The 22,958-nt window shown below is 34.6% G+C and overlaps 1 protein-coding gene across 1 annotated transcript; it reads left to right on the top strand.

The window, feature by feature from the left end:
* Window positions 1–9,636: 9,636 nt before the first annotated feature.
* On the top strand, window positions 9,637–21,564 carry LOC141587175 (transcription factor bHLH18-like). Its single transcript, XM_074408616.1, has 5 exons — window positions 9,637–9,704; window positions 10,566–10,628; window positions 10,772–11,311; window positions 20,041–20,400; window positions 21,201–21,564. The coding sequence occupies exons 2-5, from the start codon at window positions 10,593–10,595 to the stop codon at window positions 21,291–21,293; spliced, it is 1,029 nt and encodes a 342-aa protein (XP_074264717.1). The 5' UTR covers window positions 9,637–9,704; window positions 10,566–10,592; the 3' UTR covers window positions 21,294–21,564.
* Window positions 21,565–22,958: the final 1,394 nt, after the last annotated feature.

Raw genomic sequence — 22,958 nt, 5'->3', positions numbered from 1 at the left:
GGAGGGCAGTGATACATGTGCATTTTTAGTCTCTCACGTTATTTGAAATATTTAATGTTTTTAGTTAATTTTTAAAAAATTATTTATTCTTTTCCGATTTATTACACTTTTTATCAATAACTTTCTTATATATTAATACTTGGTTCACTTTTAAGGTATTCCGGGCCCTTAACTTTTACTTCGGTTTTCAAAATCGTTTGAATCTTTATTCTCGATGTAAATTCTAAGTTTTTATAAAAACTCGTGGATTTCGATTTTAAAACCTATATGTTTACCTGACTTTTATATTATGTTTCACTCCCCTTTTGTTTTTCAGTATTTCTTTTCTTCTTTTTTTCGCATTTTGAGGTATGCGTTCACCCATGGACGGTTCTAAATGATGAATTCATGCCAGCCGACTCCAAATCATTTTGGGATTAAGGCTCTATTGTTGTTGTTGTTGTTGTTGTTGTTGTTAGGGAATGACGAACTTTCACTACGCCAAATAAGACCTTCAATAACGGTCAGATAATTCAATTACCGTTTTTAAATAGAAACACGAGACCGTTATTGCAACGACGGTTGTTAAATATATACCACGGTTGTACAATTAACACGCGACCTTTATATAAGAGCAATAACAGATCTATAATACCGTTATGACAACTCAAAAACCGTTATTAAATCTTAATAACGGCTTCAAATCCGTTGTCGTAGTTTACTATTGACAACATTTTATCGTTCCAAACCGTTGTTAAATATTATATATAATAACGGTTCATTCCGTTATCTTATTTAATTGAATGTCAAAATTTAACAACGACTTTTTTGCATGCAAAACCGATGTTATATTTATCTCGTGACAACGGTATGTAAATCAAGTTATCTATTTGTATTGATGAAACTTTGACAACGGTTCTTCTTAAATAAACGTTGTAAAAGTTTTGAACTCAACAACGTTTATCGCTCGTTATCTTATATTTTTGGCGGTTTGAATGGGAGGGAAAATATGTCAAGGTTATTTATCTAAATAAAACCGTTGTCAAATGATTGTTTACAACGGGTTGTTTTTAACCGTTATCGTTTTTAATTATTTTTTTAAAAAAAAATGATTTTAGCTTATTCTAGCAAGAATAAATGCTATTTTTTCAAAGAATAAGCGTTTGTAGAATCAAAAATGCTATTTTTTCAACACCGATGAAAAATAGCATTACAAAGAACTGCAATCGCAAAAATTCAATCCTGCATCAAAATATTACATCCCGTGATCAATTAAACCCAGTTTAAAAACAATACAAACAGGATGATCAAAAGCCAAAACACAACTTCCTCAAAAAAACAAAAGAAGCCAATACACAATGGCTCTATATATACACACACGTACATAAAGCATGAGCAAACTATTGAGACACTACTAATGAAACAACATAACTGGCCCACATATTTCTCAACTGGGTGATGTCCTCTGGCGAATATTCTGGGGCTTTGTTGAGTATTAGTGTAATACTACGGTTTTATGAATCTCTGGGTACTCTATCGAGTGGGCCTTACTCTGTCGAGTAAGGGTGTTTTGATTTTAGAAACAGTATTCTACATGTAGAGTACTCGATCGAGTAGCCTGGGTACTCGATCGAGTAAGTGGCACTCGATCGAGTACGTTAGTTACTCGATCGAGTATGTCGGTTAACGGGTGTAGTTTTGACGGGTTTTGTTAATAACACGGATTAGTATATAATTCATATCGTCATCTTTATTAAACACTTTTACAAACCTAATAAGCTTAAAAAGGAGATTGAAACTACGTTGTTCGCATCATCCGTGTTATTGACAAATCTCGGAGCTTGAGAGGTCGGATTTCATTGTTCTTTGCATCTTAGTGATCCTTACGTCAAGGGTAAGATCTACATACCAATTTTATAGCATTTAATGAACTTTGTTTAAATTAAACCCTAGTTTTGGGAATTGGGGGTTTTGAAGGTGATTTGTGATTGTTAGTAATTATATAATTATGTGTTAGGAGGAAGATTCGTAGAGGAGAGGTTTTGATACAGCCGTTGAGGCCGTCTGCTTGTGTTGCATTCCAGGTAGGGTTTCCCTACTCAGTATTAGTCACATAATGTGGTTTGTTGTTGATTGTGGTTGTTGTAAAGTATTATATTCATGTTGTGACGATTGCTGGATTTGGTTGTTGGTGATTGTTGTGATTGTATCTGTCTGTGTTCTTTGGGGTGCGTCCCTGGCTGAGTGGAGTCACTTTCGGGAGTGGCTTCACGCCCATGATTCGCCTTCTGTGGAACCCGCCACAGAAGGGATGTGCACATTAATGGATTTGAGTTTATCGCTCGACGGAGATGAGTGGGGCTTAGGTGGGAACGGCTGCGGTCCCCCACTGGCGGCGAGGAGTAACCTGTTGCGATGGGTACTCTGGCAGGACTACACACTTTAGTGTGTAGTCAGTACTGAAGAGTTGGTGATGGAGTTCGGGCTGTTGTGTGTGACGATTGAGCTGTCTTATTTTCTGTCTTATTGTGATTATATAATTGTGTGATTAGTACTGACCTCGTCTTTGTTTTGAAAAAATGTGGTGATCCATTCGGGGATGGTGAGCAGTTATTGAGCAGGTATGATTAGAGGCATATGGGCTAGCTGGGATGTGTCACCACGAGCTGATTAGAGTCTTCCGCTGTAGTACTTGAGTAGTTTTAGATTTTTGGTTTTGAGGATACGTGTTATACATTTTATCAGTTTGGATTTGGATTGTAATCGCTTTAAACTTCATTACTATTTAAATGTTGTTTCGTTATTGTCTTTTGATTATTATTGTCTCGGGAAACCGAGATGGTGACATCTTTATACCGAGTGGTCCTGGTAAGGCACTTGCGGTATGGGGGTGTCACAAAGTGGTATCGTAGCGACGATCCTGAAACCTGTAACCAATGAATCTAATGAATATAGGGAGTCAATTAAAATGAACCCGGGGTAAAAGTTGTAGGAGCTAATGCAAAGGCTTGGGAGACGTCCTAAAGTTGCGAACTCGCCCTATAAATTTTGAACCGGTCACATGGGGATGCGTGTCATGGTCGTATGTGTTGTCTTATGGTTTGTATGTGTACATAACGATATGTGTTGTGAATTGTTGGATGTTGGATGTGGAGAATTGAAAGTATGGTTAAGAGTTGAAGAGATATGTTTTATACATGAATTGAGTGAGAAGTATGTTGGGTGTTTATAATGTGGCATTTTAATAACATGAAGTAGATTGTTTTGTTGATTATATGAGGAGTTGCGTAGATTTGCATGCGTAGTATTAATTATAATGTTGGAGTTATAAAGGTTGCATAGTAAGTTTGAGAAAGTGAGCTAACATGCGGGCAGTATACACGAATCTGCATGACTCGATCGAGTGGGGGGCACTCGATCGAGTAGGTGAGGTACTCGATCGAGTGGGTCTAACTCGATCGAGTGGATAGTTTGATGTTTTTCTCGTCAGAACCGTGTTTTTGGGTACTCGATCGAGTACATAGGGGCACTCGATCGAGTAGGGGTCACTCGATCGAGTGGCATGTCAGCTCGGTCGAGTATGTTTATGATCAGGAGGTCTGATTGGGTTCTGGAGTCGGGGCACTCGATCGAGTATGTTGGGCACTCGATCGAGTAGCCTCCACTCGATCGAGTGGGGTCTGTGCAGGCTATATTCGTGTTTTGGGTTATAGTATGTATGTTTATGTCTACCTTTTCTTATATAGTTTCAAGATGTCGCCTAAGAGAAACACCATGTACGCTAGAGCTGAGAGCATGACCACAGATGACATAGTTAAGATGTTGGAGCACCAAGATGCTCTTACGTGCTTTAAAGAGAGTGGGGAAGGATAAGGAGGTTGATCATTCTAAGATCGGTCTCTACATAGCGAGGTTTAACCCGAAAGAGTATAAGGGAACCGGAGAGCCAATGCTTCTAGATAATTGGCACAGAGAGATGGAGAACATCCTAGATTTGGTGCATTGTCCTGGATGAGATGAGGGTAGAACAAGCCGCATTCTACTTGAGGGAAGCAAAGAGTGAGTGGTGGGACAAGGTAAAGGTGAATGCTAGGGATATGTGCGGCGAGGGCCGCCTGCTATACCTTGGGAAGAGTTCCGGAGGGCTATGAGGAGAGAGTTTGTACCTGAGCATGTGAGGAGTAAGCTGAGAGAGGAGTTCAATGGATTTAAGATGACATCTGACATGTCGGTAGCATGCGAAGACAGGTAAAAACTAGAGCAGAATCAGCTTTGCAGGCAGAAGCGATGGGTGTACGGGATGTGCTTGTTTGGGCGAACTCCGTGGGTTGGCTACATTTAGATATTTCGTCGGATTGCCTACAACTTATAAATGAGATTGCTGGAGTCGACAAAGTAGATCATCTGATTGCCGGCATAATGGAAGACATGCATGGGCCCGCGAATTCTTTTCATTGTTTATGTTTTAGTTTATTCCGAGGCATATTAATAGTGTTGCGCATAGCTTGGCTAGACAAGCGCTAAAAATGTAACACCTTTATTTACAGCTGTCAAAAAAAAAAAAAAAAAAAAAAAAAAAAAAAAGATTATGTATATTCCAACTAAAACTATTCTTTCACTATGATAATTTAAAACTTATTATCTCCTATATACTAAAAGAATATGTGAAACTCTAAGTTTTCCCGCCTAAATATATTTCCTAAAATAACGTTATATTTTTTAGCATATTCTATAAAGTATGGTAGGCTATAATACACATAATCTTTTAGATTAATATATTTATGTCATTTAGTATTTTGCATTCTACACAAATTTATCTCCAGTCTTTCTATGATATAAAAAAAGAATTCTTTTTTTTTTTAACGAACCATACGATAAAAATTCATTGATTTTTTATGGAAAAAAGTTGCGGTTAAAAATATATTATCACTAAAATTTTGTAAAATAACACCACTAATCTATTGGTAAAAAAAACTTTCATTAAAATACTCATTTCAAGATTAATACGATTTTGATTTTGATTTTTCAAATCAAAATATAACGATGAGAATGTCAAAAAACTATTAGTTAATTTAAATTTCCTAAATAATACACTAAAAAAGTAAAAATCTATATGTACCGTGCATACATTGCACGGATCATTTAGTAAATAGGAGATAATAAGTTTTAAATGTATACATTATCTATACATGTCCGTTTAACTTTGCACGGGTCCTAAACTAATATATAACTATTTAAAAATGGTCACATTTTTAGGTAAAAATATGATCATTTTAAATGGTCATATATCCCTTCTAAAAATTTCAGATAAAAATGACCGTCTTCATAATATCCTGGATAATGTGGGATATATAGGTTGGTCACAAATAGGAAAGACAACTTGCCCTAATGATAAGGTCGATTAATTTTAAATTAAGAATTATTGCATAGAAATATCTACAATTATATGATATACTTCCTCCATTCAACTCCACTCTACCACTTTCTTTTTTCACGTTTGCCAACGCGTGTTTTACGCGCTAAATATCTTTAGTTACGTATTTGCAAAAATTATAAAAATTAGATATTTTTAATGTAGTCGTAAAGACGAATCAAACAAGATCCCACATGAATATATTTCCACTTACGTATCGAGAGAAAATCGAAATTGAATATACAATTGTGAATAGTGTATAAAAGAGAAATAGGTAGAGTGGAGTTGAATGGAGGAAGTAGTAGTTGGGTGTTTATTTATTTATATTTATTTATTGATTGTAGTTACGTACAAATGAGAAATATATGCAGCTCTTGGGTAAGACTTTCCTAATTGGATGGATTGATTTGAGCGATCAGAAAATCCCGTTTGTTTATACCCGTAAAATATGTACTCCCTCGCATCCAGAGCAAAGGTTACAGTTGCTTTTTGACACTATTTATGGTCGTAGGGAACCTTTAATATTATTCTTAATATATAAGACAAAATATAGTCATGTGAGATCTTGTTTGATTTATCGTCATGAATGCTATAAGAATATCAAATTTTTATAATTTTTAATAATGTGTAACTAAAAATATACACGTTACAAAACGTGTCTCGACAAGTGTGATAAAGCAACTGTAACCTTTGGTCTGGATGGAAGGGAGTATTATATACTCCCACCATTCGATTCCACATTACAACTTTCTTAGTGAGTAAAACACGGGTTGACAAACGTGAAAAAGCAAAGTGGTATGGTGTAGTTGAATGGAGGGAGTATGTACAATACTTTTATGTGATTTTTTTTTTGGTGACGAGGAAATCCACGGCCACTACCTTCAGTACACACTGAATAAACTCTCGGATATATCATATATGTGATAGTCTGCAAACCACAAATATACTTTTATATAAATTTTTAGGGACTTGCTAAATCCCGCGCACCATTTTACTTAATCCCGCGCAATTTCCCCCAATATTCCGAGTATACCCCTCTCATTTCATACACTCAAAACAACAAGAGAACACACCATCCCATTTTCCCCACAAATACTATCTTACAACCAGTTGTATATTAGCATTGTACAACCGCCTCAAAGTTGTTGAGTTCTTTACACAAAGTTGTCGAGCTATTTTATAAGTTATTGAGCTAATTTAAAAAGTTATTGAGTTTAATAATTATTCCTCTTAAGCTCAATAACTTTGTATTGTAACTCGACAATTTTGTTAGTAAAGCTCGACAACTTTATAACAAAACTCAACAACATTGAAAAGGTTGTACATAAACTACATACAACCAGTTGTATAATCTACTAATTGCATTTTCCCTTCGTCCCATCCCAATCATCACCGCAATTGCCCACCGCGCCAATAGACGAACACCGTACTACTGGCGATAAATTTGATTAAATGTTAATTGAAATTTGGGAATGACCTCGTTTCTTAATAAATCTCAATGATGAAGTAATTGTGATTTACGAAGTGGGTATTTTGACTTTAGAAGGAAGATGCAGGTTCATGATGATGATGATAATGATGATGATGATGATGATGATTAGTGTATGTCTTTTTCCGATTTATTATCCCGTTTCCAGAAATGGCTGCACTCATAACCATTATCCGCACGTTGTATAACAACTCCAACAACAACTGATGACCGCTTACAGCCTGCACCACGTACTCCGGCCAAACACCAACGACCGCTGAACTATCCTCCGGCCAACCCTACTGCCACCAATACATCGAACTTCTTGAACGACAAAAAAAAATCGAAACCCTAGTTGTAAATTTCCCTTTCTTTAAATACTTATTAAATCATATTAAGATGTTTGTTAATAAAATTAATTCTTGATAAAATAGCAAAAAAATTCAAATACTACGAATTAAGATCCAAAATTTACGACTTACCGATGAATTGGTTTTGTTTTGGGAGGGGGAGAAGGATGAGAAATTTTTGCATCAGAATTTTTGTGTTTAAAAGGAAGGGCGTAATTGAAAAATCAGAGGTAAATTACGCGGGATTGAGTAAAATGGTGCACGGAACTTAGCAAATACAATTTTTATATAACCAAACCATTAAAATCTAGTCGCTCTACAATGATCATGTGATTAAAATATTGTAGGCTTAAATCGTCTTTTCTCTACATCATATCGGTTTTATGTTGTATTTCTTACTAAAAGTAAACAAGAGATTCATTTAGGTGATTTACCAAATCAGTTAAGGTCCTTATCTTACCCTTAACTCAATGTATAGCCTTTTCTAAATAAAATATAAAAATTTTATCATAAATTTAGGCGAGAGAGGTTTTTGTCTAGTGCTGATTTTTTAAATTGGTCATAAATAGAGTTAGGCTCGTTTGGTTGCCAGTTGGAATACAATTCCACAGAAATATCGATTGTGAAATTAAATTCCCACATGAAATTCATGGGATTTTTGCAAATCCGTTTGATTGCCTATATAGGAATTTAACTCCACATTAGTTTGCAATTAACTAGAGGGGTTACGTAGTTCAACTCCTCCATTATGAAGAAATTGGAGACTCCTTGAAATATTAAATTCCTATACTTTGCTAAAAAATGAGCAACTAAACAAGTTTCTATTTTGTAATTCATGAGATTTTTCAACTCCCATGATTTACAAGGGGCAATCAAACAAGTCCTAATAATCAATATCAACAAATAAAGACAATGACAAATCCAAGTTTTTGACGATCGGAATTCAATTTTGAACATAGAATTTTTAAGGCTTAAAGTGTAACTTAGCATAAACGTAATACGAAGTATGTAGTAATACTTTTTTTTTTTTGGTCTAAAGGGAGCTACAATAAAACTTTACTTATTAAGTTCGTTGACATCTGCAATATAAATGTAATATTGTAATGGAACATGTAATTAACTTTTGACATTATGAGTATTATAGAATCAATGAATCATCATTTTTTCAAATTCGTAAGTCTTGTTTAAAGAAGAGTATCCGTTTTAAATCTTAAAACAGGTTAAATACTTAATAATTATTTATTCTTTAATTCACACGACAGAGATTGCCTTAATACTCCCCCGTCTTAGGCATTGATTTATTTTTGATTAAAATATTACAAAAGCACGTCCAATCAGGGGCGAACCCACCTAGTGGCAAGAGGTGGCGGCCCCTATTCCAAACACTGGAAAATCGGTTTAGAAGATGGATTTTCGCTACGCCAAATATTGTTGAATAATAGATAAGTAAATGTTATCTCATTAAATGTATAACAAACATCTTGTGGTTTAGTGGCAAATGCTTTGATTTTTTACCTATTGTCCCAGGTTCGAGTCCCATTACATACATATTTCCTCTCGTTTTTTGACTGAATATTTGAAGTTATTAACTTATGTATTGAATTACATTTAATAAATTATGTATATTTTTTTTTATTTCAAAATTTATTAGTATTTATAGGCTAAATTTTTGTTTTAGTAGCTTAAACATTAAATCATAAGCTCACCTCTACATACAATCATCCACATATTTTGATTTTTTGAACTTTCTTCCCGAAAACGATGTGAAATATGACAAAGAAATAGAGGGAGACTTTGTAAAATGAAGAACATAAAAGGGTAGCAATTATGGAAACACAAAATCTCATTTGTGACGGCACGTATCCGTCACTTTAGAGTAACGGATACCATTTTTCCTAACAAATGACCCAAATTAAAAATTCTAAGGTCCACCGGGTGTCAAGAATCTCGTACACCCTAGCCAATGAGATGCATTTGTTTTTATTTTATTAAGATTATGTTCAATTATTTATGGAGAGTTTATTTAATTCTAATATTCTCATTGGGTAGGGTGTACGATGACATGGTACACCCGGTATACCCAAGAATTTCTCTGACCCAAATAGGGGAGAGAGGGAATTACATGGGGGTGCCCCCACCTTGTCCCTCCTATTCGCTTTGTAAGTGACATTATCCGTCACTTACTCCGACCCGTCTTCCGCAAGACTAATTGTTATGAAAAGGTGTGAAATGATTGAGTAAAAAGTCGTTTGAATGGTCAAGCAGTATGACGAATTGACGACTTTGTTACAACGTGTCAAGATTAATATTTTAATCCTTAACCGGCCAAATAGGCACATGTTAGTTTATGCAAGTGGATGACATGCATGATTCAGGGTTAGACCGTATTATATAAAGGCTTAGACATAATCCTTGATTTTGATTAACCAACATAATTAAGGCCCTCAATATCAATATTCAACCACCCACTAAACTACTACTCAACTCTCCCCAGGTATGCTTCATATTCAACATCTTTTTTCTTTTTTCTTCTTGGTTCTTATTTTTCCATAATCTCCTATTAATCCATTAATTCAACGTTTTATTCTTTTGAGGTTATTTTATGGGCATTTTGAGCTAGGAGGTATTCAAATTTTATCAATCTCATCATTATGATATTTAAAAAAAAAAATCAACAAAATTATTAGATTGTCATTTTGGACGATTTCTCCCTTTACAAAATTAAATTTAACCTTAAGGCCAAGAAAGAACGTATATGAATCGTGTTAAGAGTTCAACAAATTCATATTCCGTCAATTCAGATAATTTATATACCTTTTATATTTTTTTTTAGGGTAGTCAAAGGCAAAACGAATAATTTAGACAAACGGAATACAAAATTAATTAACGTGAAAATACGGAATATAAACTCTCTAATAAAAGTTTTAGTTAAATTTTAGAATATCTAAATTATCTTATTTCATACTCCATTGTTTAATTTGGCTCTCCAAAATTTTCAGCTTTTTGTTTTCACAAATTCGCATTCAAGAGTTAAGACGGGTATATCTGTTTTAAGCCTAAACTTATCAAATAGTTAGCATAAAACAAAAGCAGAATGTGTAGGAAAAACACAATAAATTGTCTTACTTGCATAAATAAGATGATACTTAACCCGTTTTAATGTTAGGACAGATATATCCATCTGAACTCTTAAGAGAGACTTGCTGTGTGTTTTAAGCTCTAGATCTCGAATCTAGCTCTAAATTCCACATTTAACAATTGCCCATCTAAGTGCTAGATTTACCTTCTACAACATGTGAATATTGGTACAAGTGTTTTCAGAAACCTAATTTATTTATTTCCTCGAATTTTGCAGTTTCGGAAACAAACATTTAGCAAATCCATGGACATGTCTTCCGGAGAATGGTTAACTGACTTGGTAATAACTAATAACCATGTTAATTATTAACCTAAATTAAACAATCCCTAAACACCCATTAATTATCCTCTTATCCTCATAAAATATTCAATAATATAGTCAACGAATCAGTAACTAACTGTTTAATTAATTAATTTTTTCAGGGAAATGAAGATGCAGCTAATATAATCCGCCATTGTCAAATGATGCTCAACTCTAATGCAAACTTGGATGAATTTGACAACTTATTATTATCACAACAACAACAACAACCCACAGATTTGTTCTTCAATAATGAATCTAATGATATCGCACTAATCACATCATTAGAAACTAATAAACCTCTAAAACACGGTGTTGTTAAGGAGATGAAGAGCGAAAACGATATTAATTGGAGTTCTTACACTTCATCTAACAATTCTTGTGAAAGAATCATATCATTTGGGAGTTCGGAGATTGATAGTAAGAAGAGTATAAAGGGTGAGGATGATTTGGGTAATTTTGAAAGTGGTATTACAAGCAATAATGCCCTAATTAAGAGTACTCATAATAATAATACTATTCATAATAAGTGGAACAACAATGGTAAAGTTGGATCAACTTCCTTGTGTTCTCAAGAACATGTCCTTGCTGAGAGGAGGAGACGAGAGAAGATGACGGAGAGATTTGTCGCTCTTTCTGCCCTAATTCCCGGATTGAAGAAGGTACTTTTCTATTTGAATCTTCCATTGTTATTGTTAAGGTAAAGGAAGACATAATAGTAGTTCATACTGATAGATTTCGAATCTAGATTATGAATAGTACATGATCGGAATAATTTTACCAGTTAAGTTAACTGGCATCTTCGTATGTTTACTAGCCCTGCAATTTGAAATGGAGCTTCTTAGCGCAGCATTCAATTAATCAAACGGAAGTTTTCACAAGATTTAACATCAGTTTAGGATGTCAAAGTTTACCCTTCAAATCGCTTTCTAGGAATTTTGGAATGCAAGATTGGATTTTCTATAGAAGATACGAGTATCAAATTTAGCATAATAATTTGAACAAATCAATTCTCACAAAAGAAAAGAATCGATTCAAATCACTAAATTAGTAAAACTTGGATATTTCTTCATTAAATTCCACTCCTACACAACTGTCAAGCTAAGTGATTTCAGAAATTTGGGGATCCTAAAAAGTTGTCTACTGTTATTTAATAGCAGGGGCAGACCCACTTACTAGCGGGTGGCGGCCGCTACCCCAAACATAAAAAAAAAAAAAAAAAAAAATTGTTTAGAAGACCGATTTTTGCTACCCAGTTATTGTTGAATAGTAGATAAATAAATACTGCGGAGTGTTCCATTAAATCTTCAAGAAATAGCTTATGGTTCAATGGTAAAGACTTTGGTTTTCCACCAATTGCCCCAGGTTTGAATCCCTTCACATGCATATATAGACTATTTTTTTTCCCTTAGTAATTACTTCCTCCGTCCAACCTATATGGTTAAACATGCTTTAATTTTCCCTCACAAAATAACGGAAGTGTAAACATATTACCGAAACAGAGGATATTAGAGAAAAATATTATATATAATAATATTATATCTTACGATTATAATATTATTATCTATAATAGAGGGAGTACAATACTACATTAACGGAAAAACCATTAGAAGAGTTCAGGGGTCATATCGGTGATGTAAAGCTGAAAGAGCATGGTCATAAGTGTCCACTAATTATAATAGTACGAGGTAGCAGCGTTGTTTTGGAGAAAGAAGAGATGGTGCATTCTTCAAGTGGGGTGATTGTATACCACACAATAAGTGCATTTTTTTCCTGGAAGCCCATAATAAAAACTCTAAAATTAATCGTGTTTGATGGGGAGTAGTTTTAGGATGAGTGGCCTTTTGGGAAAGTTTCTGGGATGCGCATGAGTGAGGCCAAAATGCGCTGAAAGACCTGTGTTGATCTGTGGGACAGGTATACAGCCTGACGAGCTACTACAAGTAACCGCTCCCAACCATTGGTTTGGGTCGAGGGGTTACAAGAGAGATAAATCTATTTGGAGGTGTGGAGAAGGAGGAAAATCATAGATAAAAGTTGTCTTAAGCATGTTATTTTTGATCAATATTGAAAAATTGATCAAAACTCACCAAACTCTAAGCATAGGTAGTTTTTGAGCAAATATAAATAAAGCAAAAGGTAGTGAAAAATAAAAAGAAATTAGAATAAGGTAGTCTGATCTTTTTACAAGTACTTAGAAATATTAGATAGTTTTTGGAAGAAAAAAAACACCAATAGTAATAATATTTTTCTTCTTTTTTTTCTTTTGGGCGAATGACCTTAAATTAAAACACACAAAGTTCGGTTGGTGGATCGGGGGGAGCGGCTATTAGCAATTACAAAGTCAATCGTACAAGTCTCAATTACAAAAGGGGGAGCATAATCCCAATCAAAGCAACCATTATGCAAGCTAGTGTCTTTAATGGCAAAACGAGCAATGACATCCGCTACACGATTTGTCGATCTCCTCTCAAAGATGATCTTCAAATGAGGTAAGCCCTTTAATAGTTCCATACACTCAAGAATGATGTTAGTAAATGGCCACAAGGAGCGTCCAGTTTCACAATAGTATTCACAACATTAATACAATTCGAAACAATCAAGACATAGTTCCCAAAAAGACTAGCACAACGTAACCCTTCTCTAATGGCAAACACCTCGCAAATGAAAGGTTATTAGGGGTAAACAAACGGGTAGACAATCCCCAAACCCAAGAACCAACACTATTTCTCACAACACACTCAACACTAGCGGAAAAAGAAAAAGAGGAGAAAGCCGCATCTACATTGATTTTAAGCCAATCATGCGGGCAGGGTCCAGCTACTCGGGTTGGAAGAGGCAAAGGAGGGGAGGAAGGGGTGGTGGGAATACGTTGGTTAATTAGCATACACCTAAGCTAAGGCTTGAGCGGAAATGGTGTTATGGAGATACTCGGGAGATAGGATAGAAGGAGAGGAGAAGACAACATCACAACGACGAAGCCAAAGGCGCCAAATAATGAAGGAGAAAAGGGTGCTCCAAGAAGGACAAGTAGAAGTACAATTGTCATGGATCTAAGGTTGGAGGTCAAGGGAGAAGAAGGAGTCCTTTACATTGAAAGTAGCTCACAAGCTTCTAGCCAAGCTATAATCTCGCAGGATGTGGAGGGGAGGATTCGGGAAGGGAAGGGCTAAGACAAAGGGTAGAGCGAGAGGAGGAAGAGAGGGTTAGAGAAAGGATTTGGGTAAGGAGATGATCGGGGTGGACGAAGTCAAGGGAGTCATATATAGGACCACAACCCATTGGATATGATAAGAGCTTAGTTTAGCATCAGCAGATTGTAATTAAAAGGACCGGAAATGGCATTTCTAAGGGGTCCTATACTACACCACGAATTATTCCGTAAGTAGATAGAAGATCCATCGCCAACGGACCAGGTAATGTGGTTCTTAAGGATAGGCCATCCAGTTCCAACATTTTTCCAAATGTGGGACTAGATCTAGAGGAGGGGATTGAAAGGGGGGAGGTATTTGGTTTTAATAGCCCGGGAGGCAAGGGACGATTTATCAAACAAAAGCTTGCAGCTCAATTTGGTGAAGAATGCGTCATTTAAAGGGCGAGCAGCTTTGATCCCAAATCTCCCAAAGGACAAGGGATGAGTAACTAAATCTCAGCTAGCAAGATGGAGCTTGTTTGAAGACTTGTCAGACCAAAGGAAGGATCTAGTGATCTTGTCAATGTCAATAAGGATAGAAGAAGAGAGGTGGATACACTGCATGATTATTTTTTTCTTCTGCATAATATTTTTCTTCTCCTTCATATGTCTCTTTTCACACTTACTATCTCCTATCTCATTTAATAAGTATTATTGTTATTGTTTTCTTTTTTTAAAAACAAACCACACTTACTCCAAAAATCGTGTAATAATGCACTTCATATGTTTTAGTATCATTTATTCACCTTTGTATAATTTGTGAAGGGTATTTCAATCAAAGGTAAATAAATGATTACGACTAAATAAATGATTACGACTGAGAGAGTATCATAATGTGCAACTTATTATTGCAAAATCGAGGACTAGCAATGACCGATAATCAGTACGACTAAACTGTCGCCACGTTAACATGCAGAACGGAACTCATTGTTCTCGCTAACTTCACTTATGGCACAACACAATTTTTTTTTTGGCTATAAGGATGCGTTATATAAAGAAACCGAAAAAGTTCAAAGAGAATATCAAGGAGGGGGGTTGGGAGAGGGAGGGGTTTGAAAACCCAAATCTCGATTACAAATTAGGTTTACAAATTCGGAGCAGTGTCCCAAGGGAATGATCCATTAGATAAGCTTCAGTATTTGAGGCAGCGTCGAGCAAGAGTATCATCAACTATATTTGAATAGCGTCTATTGAAGATGATCTTAAAAGATGGAGACACTCTTAAAGGATTCATACACTTGAAGATGACTTTAGCAAGAGGACAAAACAAAAAAAGGACATTAATAAGACTAACAGTCAGAGCTAACCACAAAAGGACGAGGTAAGGAGCTACCGAAGGCAAGACCTTCCCTGATGACAAAGACTTCAGACGCTAAAAGGTTAGGAGTAGGTCGTTTACAAGTCTAATAATCTAAAACCCAATCTCCATTCTAGTCACGGAGCACTCTCACCTAATACCACATAAAAAGAAGAAAGAGATAAGGATGCATCCACATTGATTTTAAATCTCGGTATATTAGGCAGGGACGATGGGGTACGGACAACAGAAATGGACTTGGAAGGAGGAGATAAGGAGGAAGGGGTAAGACGGACGGTGCATGGTAAGGTGTTAGCTTGAGTAGAAACCCGGACCCAATAATTAGTCGAAAGAAAGATGATGTCTAACCACTGAGAAAGGTGAGGGGTTTGTGTCATATTTAAAAACCCGAGAATTTTTTCGACCACAAATACAAAAAAAAAGGAAAGAGAAAAGAGTGCAGCAGAAGGGACAAGAAATGTATGTTGATATTTTTAAGATCCAAAACTAGAGGTTACACAAGTAGAACCGGGGAAGATAGGGGGTTGAAGAAGTTCCAAACGCTTCGAGAAAAAAGAACACTCATGGGGAATATGAAGAGAATTATTAGGGGTGTTATTGGATGTTATTACACAGGTCACACAACAGGGGTCAACATATATGTTTCTAGAAAGTAGAGTGACACGGCGAGGAAGACGATCCACTAAACAAGACAAAAGATCTTGATTTTAGGTTGAGTAGGGTTCTCCAAAGCCAATCGATGACGGATAAAAGGAAGGGAGGAAGTAGCGGGGTTGATGATAGAAAGAGCAAGGCTAAGGGAAAATGAGTTATATATTTAAGAGGAGAGAGAAAGTGACCAGGTTGGATTGTGAAGAGGAAGTTAAAGGGGTAGACAAAATGATGATGGATAAATTAGCTGTAATCGGATAGTGAAGAGAGTCCAGGTCCCAAGCACTATATTTAATAATGGAAGTGACTAGCAATTGAATCAAATTAGTTCGGGTCGAGTGGGTGGGGGTGGGGGGGGGGGGGGGGGGGCAATAAAGAACATTCCTCAAAATTCCAAGAAGGGATCACACATCAAACCAAAAGCTAATATTCGAGCCATCCCCAATGGCCCAAGTGCGAAAACTATGAAGAATATGCCAACTTTTCCCAATGGTTTTCCAAATGTGAGAACCAGAAGAGAAGGAGAGAGAGTAATGCCTATTTAAAGTATACTCAACCTTAACATCGAAAGCATGGTTAATAGAAAGACAACTTCTAATACCAAGTCCACCTTTGGCCTACGACTTATATATTAGTAACTTGACTATAATTAACCATGTGGATATTATTAAGGGGAAAATCTCATCATACCAAATGAATCCACGAATAATTTTATTCATTATACAAAGGGATGAAGTATGAAGGATAAGACATTGCATGATATGACAAGGTATGCTACTAAGAGTGTTATTAATAAGGCATAGTCCACTAACTTTTGAAAGAGTTTTGCATTTCTAGTTGGCAAGTTTGAACAAGATTTTATCTAGAGGGTTTATTAGTCAAAAGAGGGAAACCAAGATAAGTGCCAGGAGAAGACGAATGTTTCATGTTAAGGGCGGTTTCAAATGGAGTATGGGCAAATTCAAGTGGATCCAATCATTACCGATACACGCTTGTTGGATGAGAAAGGAAAGGGTCTCCGTGCAAATTTTAAAGAGGTAAGGGGGAGGGGATCGCCTTGATGAATATATCTAGTGGGGGTGAAGAAGTGATAGGGGCTCCATTGATGATGACTTGGGTAGAGGTAGAAGAAACACAACTCATAATAAGATCAATGCTATCCTTATCAGCAATGCAACTTTTGGCTAGACACAATTGGATAAAATCTCATTTTAATCTATCAAAAACTTTCTCAAGATCAAACTTGATGGCCAACCACCTAATATGGTTCTTTAAGGACTTCATAGAATAAAGGATCTTCATAATCCAACACATGTCAGTTCGAGCATTTCTAGCATCATTCATTTGCATCTTGGAAACTTTTTTAAGAGGACACTTATACGAAGATTACTCTCAAAGAATACGTTTAACTGTCGATTTTTTAGCACATTCGAAACAAGAAAATAAAATAACTTTGTTGATTCCAAACCAAAAAAGAAAGTGAACTTTTGGATAATATTATCAATCTCTTTAAACACTTAGAGTAATTGCAATGGGAGGTTTTTGTATTGGGTTTGTAAACAAAAACTTTTAGAAAAAATTTGTCCCATTGCAAAATAAAGTTTGTTCTTAAAGAACTTTATTCAAAGTTCTTCCATTACGACAAAAAATTTTTAGTTATTGGAATTGTCAAAATCTAACGTGACAAATCGTAACCAATTAATATACTTCCCGCTTGAAGAATTTTAGGTGGAAGTCTCACACAACAATCATAACTTTGTGTCTACACCCACCCCTCTCACATATACACTTGTTGGGATTACATCTCTCCCAATCTCCCATACCAACAGCAAGCTACATAACCCTTCATGAATGAGACTGCTACTATACAATACGAGTTACATGCATCTGTATAATCCATTATTTATTAATATAAATATAAATACATGCAATTAGTTCATCTCTACCATACAAAACATATTCATGCGCGCGTATTAAATTTTAGTAAATTTGAGTTAGAAGACCTAATATTAATTTTACTAGGTTAGACCCCGTGCATTAAATGCACGGCTTATAAAGTTTTTTTTTTATTTCTAATAATTAGATATATAATAATGTTATTTCATTAGTTATTCATTTTTCTCATCATTGCATTTTAATTTGAGAAATAAAAAGTTGAAATTGAAAATTAATTAAAAGAATTGAGTAGCATGTTGAAATGTATTTTTGTAAATAATATTTTTTTATAACGCAAAGCTAATGATTCCAATTTATAAATTTTCTCAATTTTTTGTCTCGGAAGTAATTAAAACGGTTTATAATTTTGTTTCATACATAGTATCAGTCAAGTCATTCTCAAATAATAGAATTAGTAAAATATTTAGTAAATCATAGTTTGATACAATTTTTTTATTAAAATATTTTAATTAAAAGATTATAGATTAGAGTTTAGTTAAAAAAATATAATTTGATGAAAAGATTAAATTTAATGAAAAGATAATAAGTTAATGAAATAAATTATTATAATTATTAGTTACCTTACTTAGTTAATGTATACATAATTTGTTATTACCTACCTTATTTAGAAAGATGTTTTTTGGAGAAATATTTGTGAGAATGCCTATTTATTTAGTAAATAAGGGATTGGTCTAAATGATTAATTACTTTGGCTTTTATGCATCGTTCTCAATTCTTTCCCCTTTCATACAACATAGCTAATCAAATCATTTCTTTCTAAAAATAAGATAATTAACTAATGAAATCAGCCAAGTCTAGTTATTTCTCACCTCAATTCAATTTGGCCGTAAGATTAATAAGCACGGATGTAGACATGTAGTCCAACTAAGCTCAGCTATTTTTGTTAAAAGGTTTTTTCTCACGTATGTTCTAAGAGCTCATATAAGTAACCTAAAAGTGAAATATTCACCATATATTCTCATCAAGTATTCCAATATACACATTTTTAACATAATTAGTAAGAATATCTCGTAAATCTTACCATATTAGGTTATTAATGTATGCCCTTAGAGCACACATTAGAAAAAACCGTTAATGAGAATTTAGTTCACCCTCTTTCAATATATTCCTCTTAAACTCATCCCCCCTACTACTAAGAGAATAAAAATTCTCAAAAGTTTTCCCTCCAAACTCCACCTACTTATATAAGGAAAGAAATAAAATTTTCCCATTAAACTATATTCTTTTTCTTAAAGCATGATTTCTTTATATTAAATTCTAAATTATAATTATATAATGTTTTAATCAAAATAAAATTAAAGGGGTATAAAATTATAAAATACAAAATCGTTAATTTTTCTTCGATTTGACTTGATGCATATACTTAAATTGTATAAACCAATAAAATAATATTACTAGCTACGTGAAAAAAACTCATTAAGATAATTTAAGAAAAAATAAAATAAAATCATTAATTTTATGTTAAAAAAAAATATTTCATGACATACTACGTAGTTTTATTTTTTTTCTCATATTAAAATACAATTAGGTGAAATATAAAAATTTGAAGGTATAAAATTTGGAATGAATAAGTAATAAACTAAAAAGTAAAAACTCTATAAATACCACGCAATTGCGCGGGACTTATACTAGTTAACTTCAACTTGATAAGGCTTGGTTAAACTTAATCCAATTTAGTTTAGGCTCATTAATAAATCCTAATTATACAATATTGAATAGGGTACAATTTAACTATGGTGATTTTGACACATATCTCATTATTACTACATCTTTTACATGTGATACTGTGATAGTATTAAAGTTACTGTTTTGATAAATCAAACATTGCAAATCATACATTAATATTCATTATGTATTTTGAAATAATGATTTATGACAGAAAAGGATCAATCAGAGCCAATTTGGGAATATTTGGTTGTCAAAATAGTGACTTAAAAACATTTCACATATTTAAGAGACGATTTTTCATTCAGATATCACTGTTTTTGTATCCCTTTATATACTTTCTCGTAACCTTTTGATCATTGATCGTGACTTAAAGTGTCTTCTTCATTTGGTAGATATTTTCATAATGAGCATACCCATCTATGGTAAAAATGTGATCAATTTTATTAGCAAACTATTTTATATTTTACCATTTTTACTTTTGTTTTCATACATACGTACCTATAATGTTATTTTTGTTTTTATACGTATGTACCTATAACTTAGTAGGAGACGGTTTCTGAAAAAACTTATCTTATTTTCTTATCTAGTTAATTTACATGTTGTAGATGGACAAGGCATCAATACTTGGGGATGCAGCCAAATATGTAAAACAACTAGAAGAACAAATAAGAAAACAAGAGGAACAAGTAGCAAAAAGAAGAGTTGAGTCAGTTGTATTGGTTAAGAAAAGTCATGGAGAAGTTGACTGCACATCTTCATCTTCAGATGAAACTCTAACTCCTGGACTAGTTGACATTGAAGCAAGAATTTCTAACAAAAATGTGTTAATTAGAGTCCACTCCCAAAAAAAGGATGGGCTTCTTGAATTTGTTCTTAAAGAGATTGGTAATCTTCACATGACTATATTAAATTGCACCACTATGCCCTTTGGAAGATATGCTGTCGACATTACTTTGATTGCTGAGGTACGTTGTTTTCAATTTTTAATTATCACAAATTCTCCTTGTCACGCGCTTTTTTCGTCACAAATTGTGACGGCTCTATATGTGATCATTTTATGATAAAATGTGACCATTATTTAATACTCCATAGATAACATTTTATGTCTGGTTACTTTGTATATATCATAAAGTGATCACATTTGAGGCCGTCACAAAAGAGACCAACTGATTAATTATCTATATATATGGTGAAGTTTGTTAATTAAGATGAAAATAATTTGAGAAAATTTTATATAAGAGAATTTTTCAAGGGATCGGGGAAGACGACATATCTAGAAGTTGCGTTTCTATTAACTTTATATAACAAAAACTAAACAAAAAAAAGATTGACTTTAATGCGTCGGGGCTTATGAACTAAATTAGAAAGACTAATCTTTAGTTATGTAAAAACTAAACAAGTCCTAATTAGAACATTCGCATAGGGCGGTCATTGAGTTGAGTTGCCTCAGCTCGTTAATTAACCCCTCGAAATCAGATTGATTGGCCAAGGCTATGCTTGAGATCGGTCAAATTAAGCTCGAGTTAGTTGAGTCCCAATTGAGCTGAGCACGAACACGAGCACACTAAAGCTCAAGTCAAAAGTCAACAAGCGCTTCATGTTGGAAGTTGGAAAACTGATTACTCAAACCCTTATTTTGATAAATAAGTTGCTTGTCAAGTTTTCACGTAATATTTATGATGTATTCTTTATTCTAAAGAAGATATTATCCGGGTATATCTTAATAATAATAATAATTTTTGTTTGCATAATAATAATAATGCAGATAATTGATGATAATAACCTAAGCATGACGTCGAATGAGATAGTGAAGCATTTAGGGTTGGCTCTTCAACAATTCACATCTCTGGGAAAATAACACTGGGACCCACTTCCATCAAGTTGTGAAACAGTGGTGGGTTGCACTCCGATTATCTCCTCCGTTCATTTGTCTAATGTTGTTAATCGGACGGTCCATTTTCTTTTGTCGTCTTTTGACTAATTGCAGTTGGCTTGCATGTGTTATGTATATTTTCTTCCTGAGGAGAGACAAGGCCTGATTTTTTAATCATATTATATTATTATCCTGATTATTTTAATTAATTATCCTCGTGCTTAATTTTTAATGTAAAGAATCTATAGTGGAATCTAGTGGTGGTTTTTGTATTTTTTCAAGGAAAATGTATCTTTCACCCTCTTCTGCTTGGTTTTTAGCTCATTTGTCTAGTTACTGTTGATTCTACTTTCATGGGTTTCTTGATGGATTTATCATTTGTTTAATCTAGGAGTGTAACCCTTGTTTTCGTAAAAAATAGAGGTTTTTATATTAAAAGAAAATCATAATTCATTTGATCCGTAACTAGTTATTTATGAGTTTGTGACTTCTTAAGCATTATTTTGATTTTTGTCTTATTTATCTATGTGAGTGGTATTTAAACCGCTATAAGTTTCTAGCGGATATATCCGTCATAGGGAGACTTATTGGCTAGGCTAGTTGTTTATACAATCATTTCATTGTAAATCAAGTTTGCATAGCTAAACTTTCCGTTTCAACCCGTATTGCTCGCTATACGAAAAGTATATAATTTTCGCCAACTCTACCCTTCACCCAATTAAAGAAACATTTTGAGTATGTTTAATTGTTTATAGTCAATAGCCGAGTTAAGAGCACAAAGAGGCGCCTGAACTTTCGATTTGTTTTGTAATAAGGATCTATACTTTCCCGCTTTAGCACCGAGGACTTTCACTAATGGAGGTTACGAAGTCGTTAGAAGTAAACCCGGTAAACGGGTCAATCAGTGCATTAGAATAAGTGTACATATCATGCCTTATTTGTAGCTTATTTGCTTCCTAGTTTGTATATGATTTAGTCAACTAGAATCTCATGTGATTAGGAAATAATATTGAATCCCCATGTATTTATACCTGCTCATAATTCGATGAAAGGACCGATTAACTTTCAGACATAGTATCAGCTTCTAGGGTTTAATCGATCCATCGCTTCCGCTCTCCTCTTTCGTTTCAATCACGGCGGATCCACTTCTCCCTCCCGATCTCACGTCACAAAACTTGACCTCAAGTCACCATACCGTCATGCCTGAAACAAAAGCTTCCTCTTTTCACCCGGCACTTGCCCTATCTAATATCAAGAATCACGTTACCGTCGTTCTCGGGATGGATAACGACCAATATCCTTTGTGGGTCTCACTATACGAATCATGCTAAATCGAATCGAGTGTTGCATCACATCGTCAAACCTAAATTTGGTGGATCAAAGGCGCCAGTCACAGATGACGAAAAGGAGATGTGGGACGTTCTTGATGCAACGGTCCTTCAATGGATCTACGCTACGGTTTCCGGTGACCTCCTCGAGACAATTGTTGAAGAAGATTCCACTGCCATGGCTTGTTGGCAGCGAATTCGAGATATCTTTAATTTCTCGACAATCAACATTCCTGGGCAGTTACTCTCGAACAAGAGTTCTCCCACACCGCTATGACGGATATTCCCAACGCCTCCTCCTATTGTCAACGTCTTAAAACTC

The sequence above is a fragment of the Silene latifolia genome, chromosome 6 (genome assembly GCF_048544455.1).
Source record: "Silene latifolia isolate original U9 population chromosome 6, ASM4854445v1, whole genome shotgun sequence".
NCBI lineage: Eukaryota > Viridiplantae > Streptophyta > Magnoliopsida > Caryophyllales > Caryophyllaceae > Silene > Silene latifolia.
The sequence above is the reverse complement of the archived record's forward strand: the minus strand, read 5'-3'. Positions and strand labels throughout refer to the sequence as shown.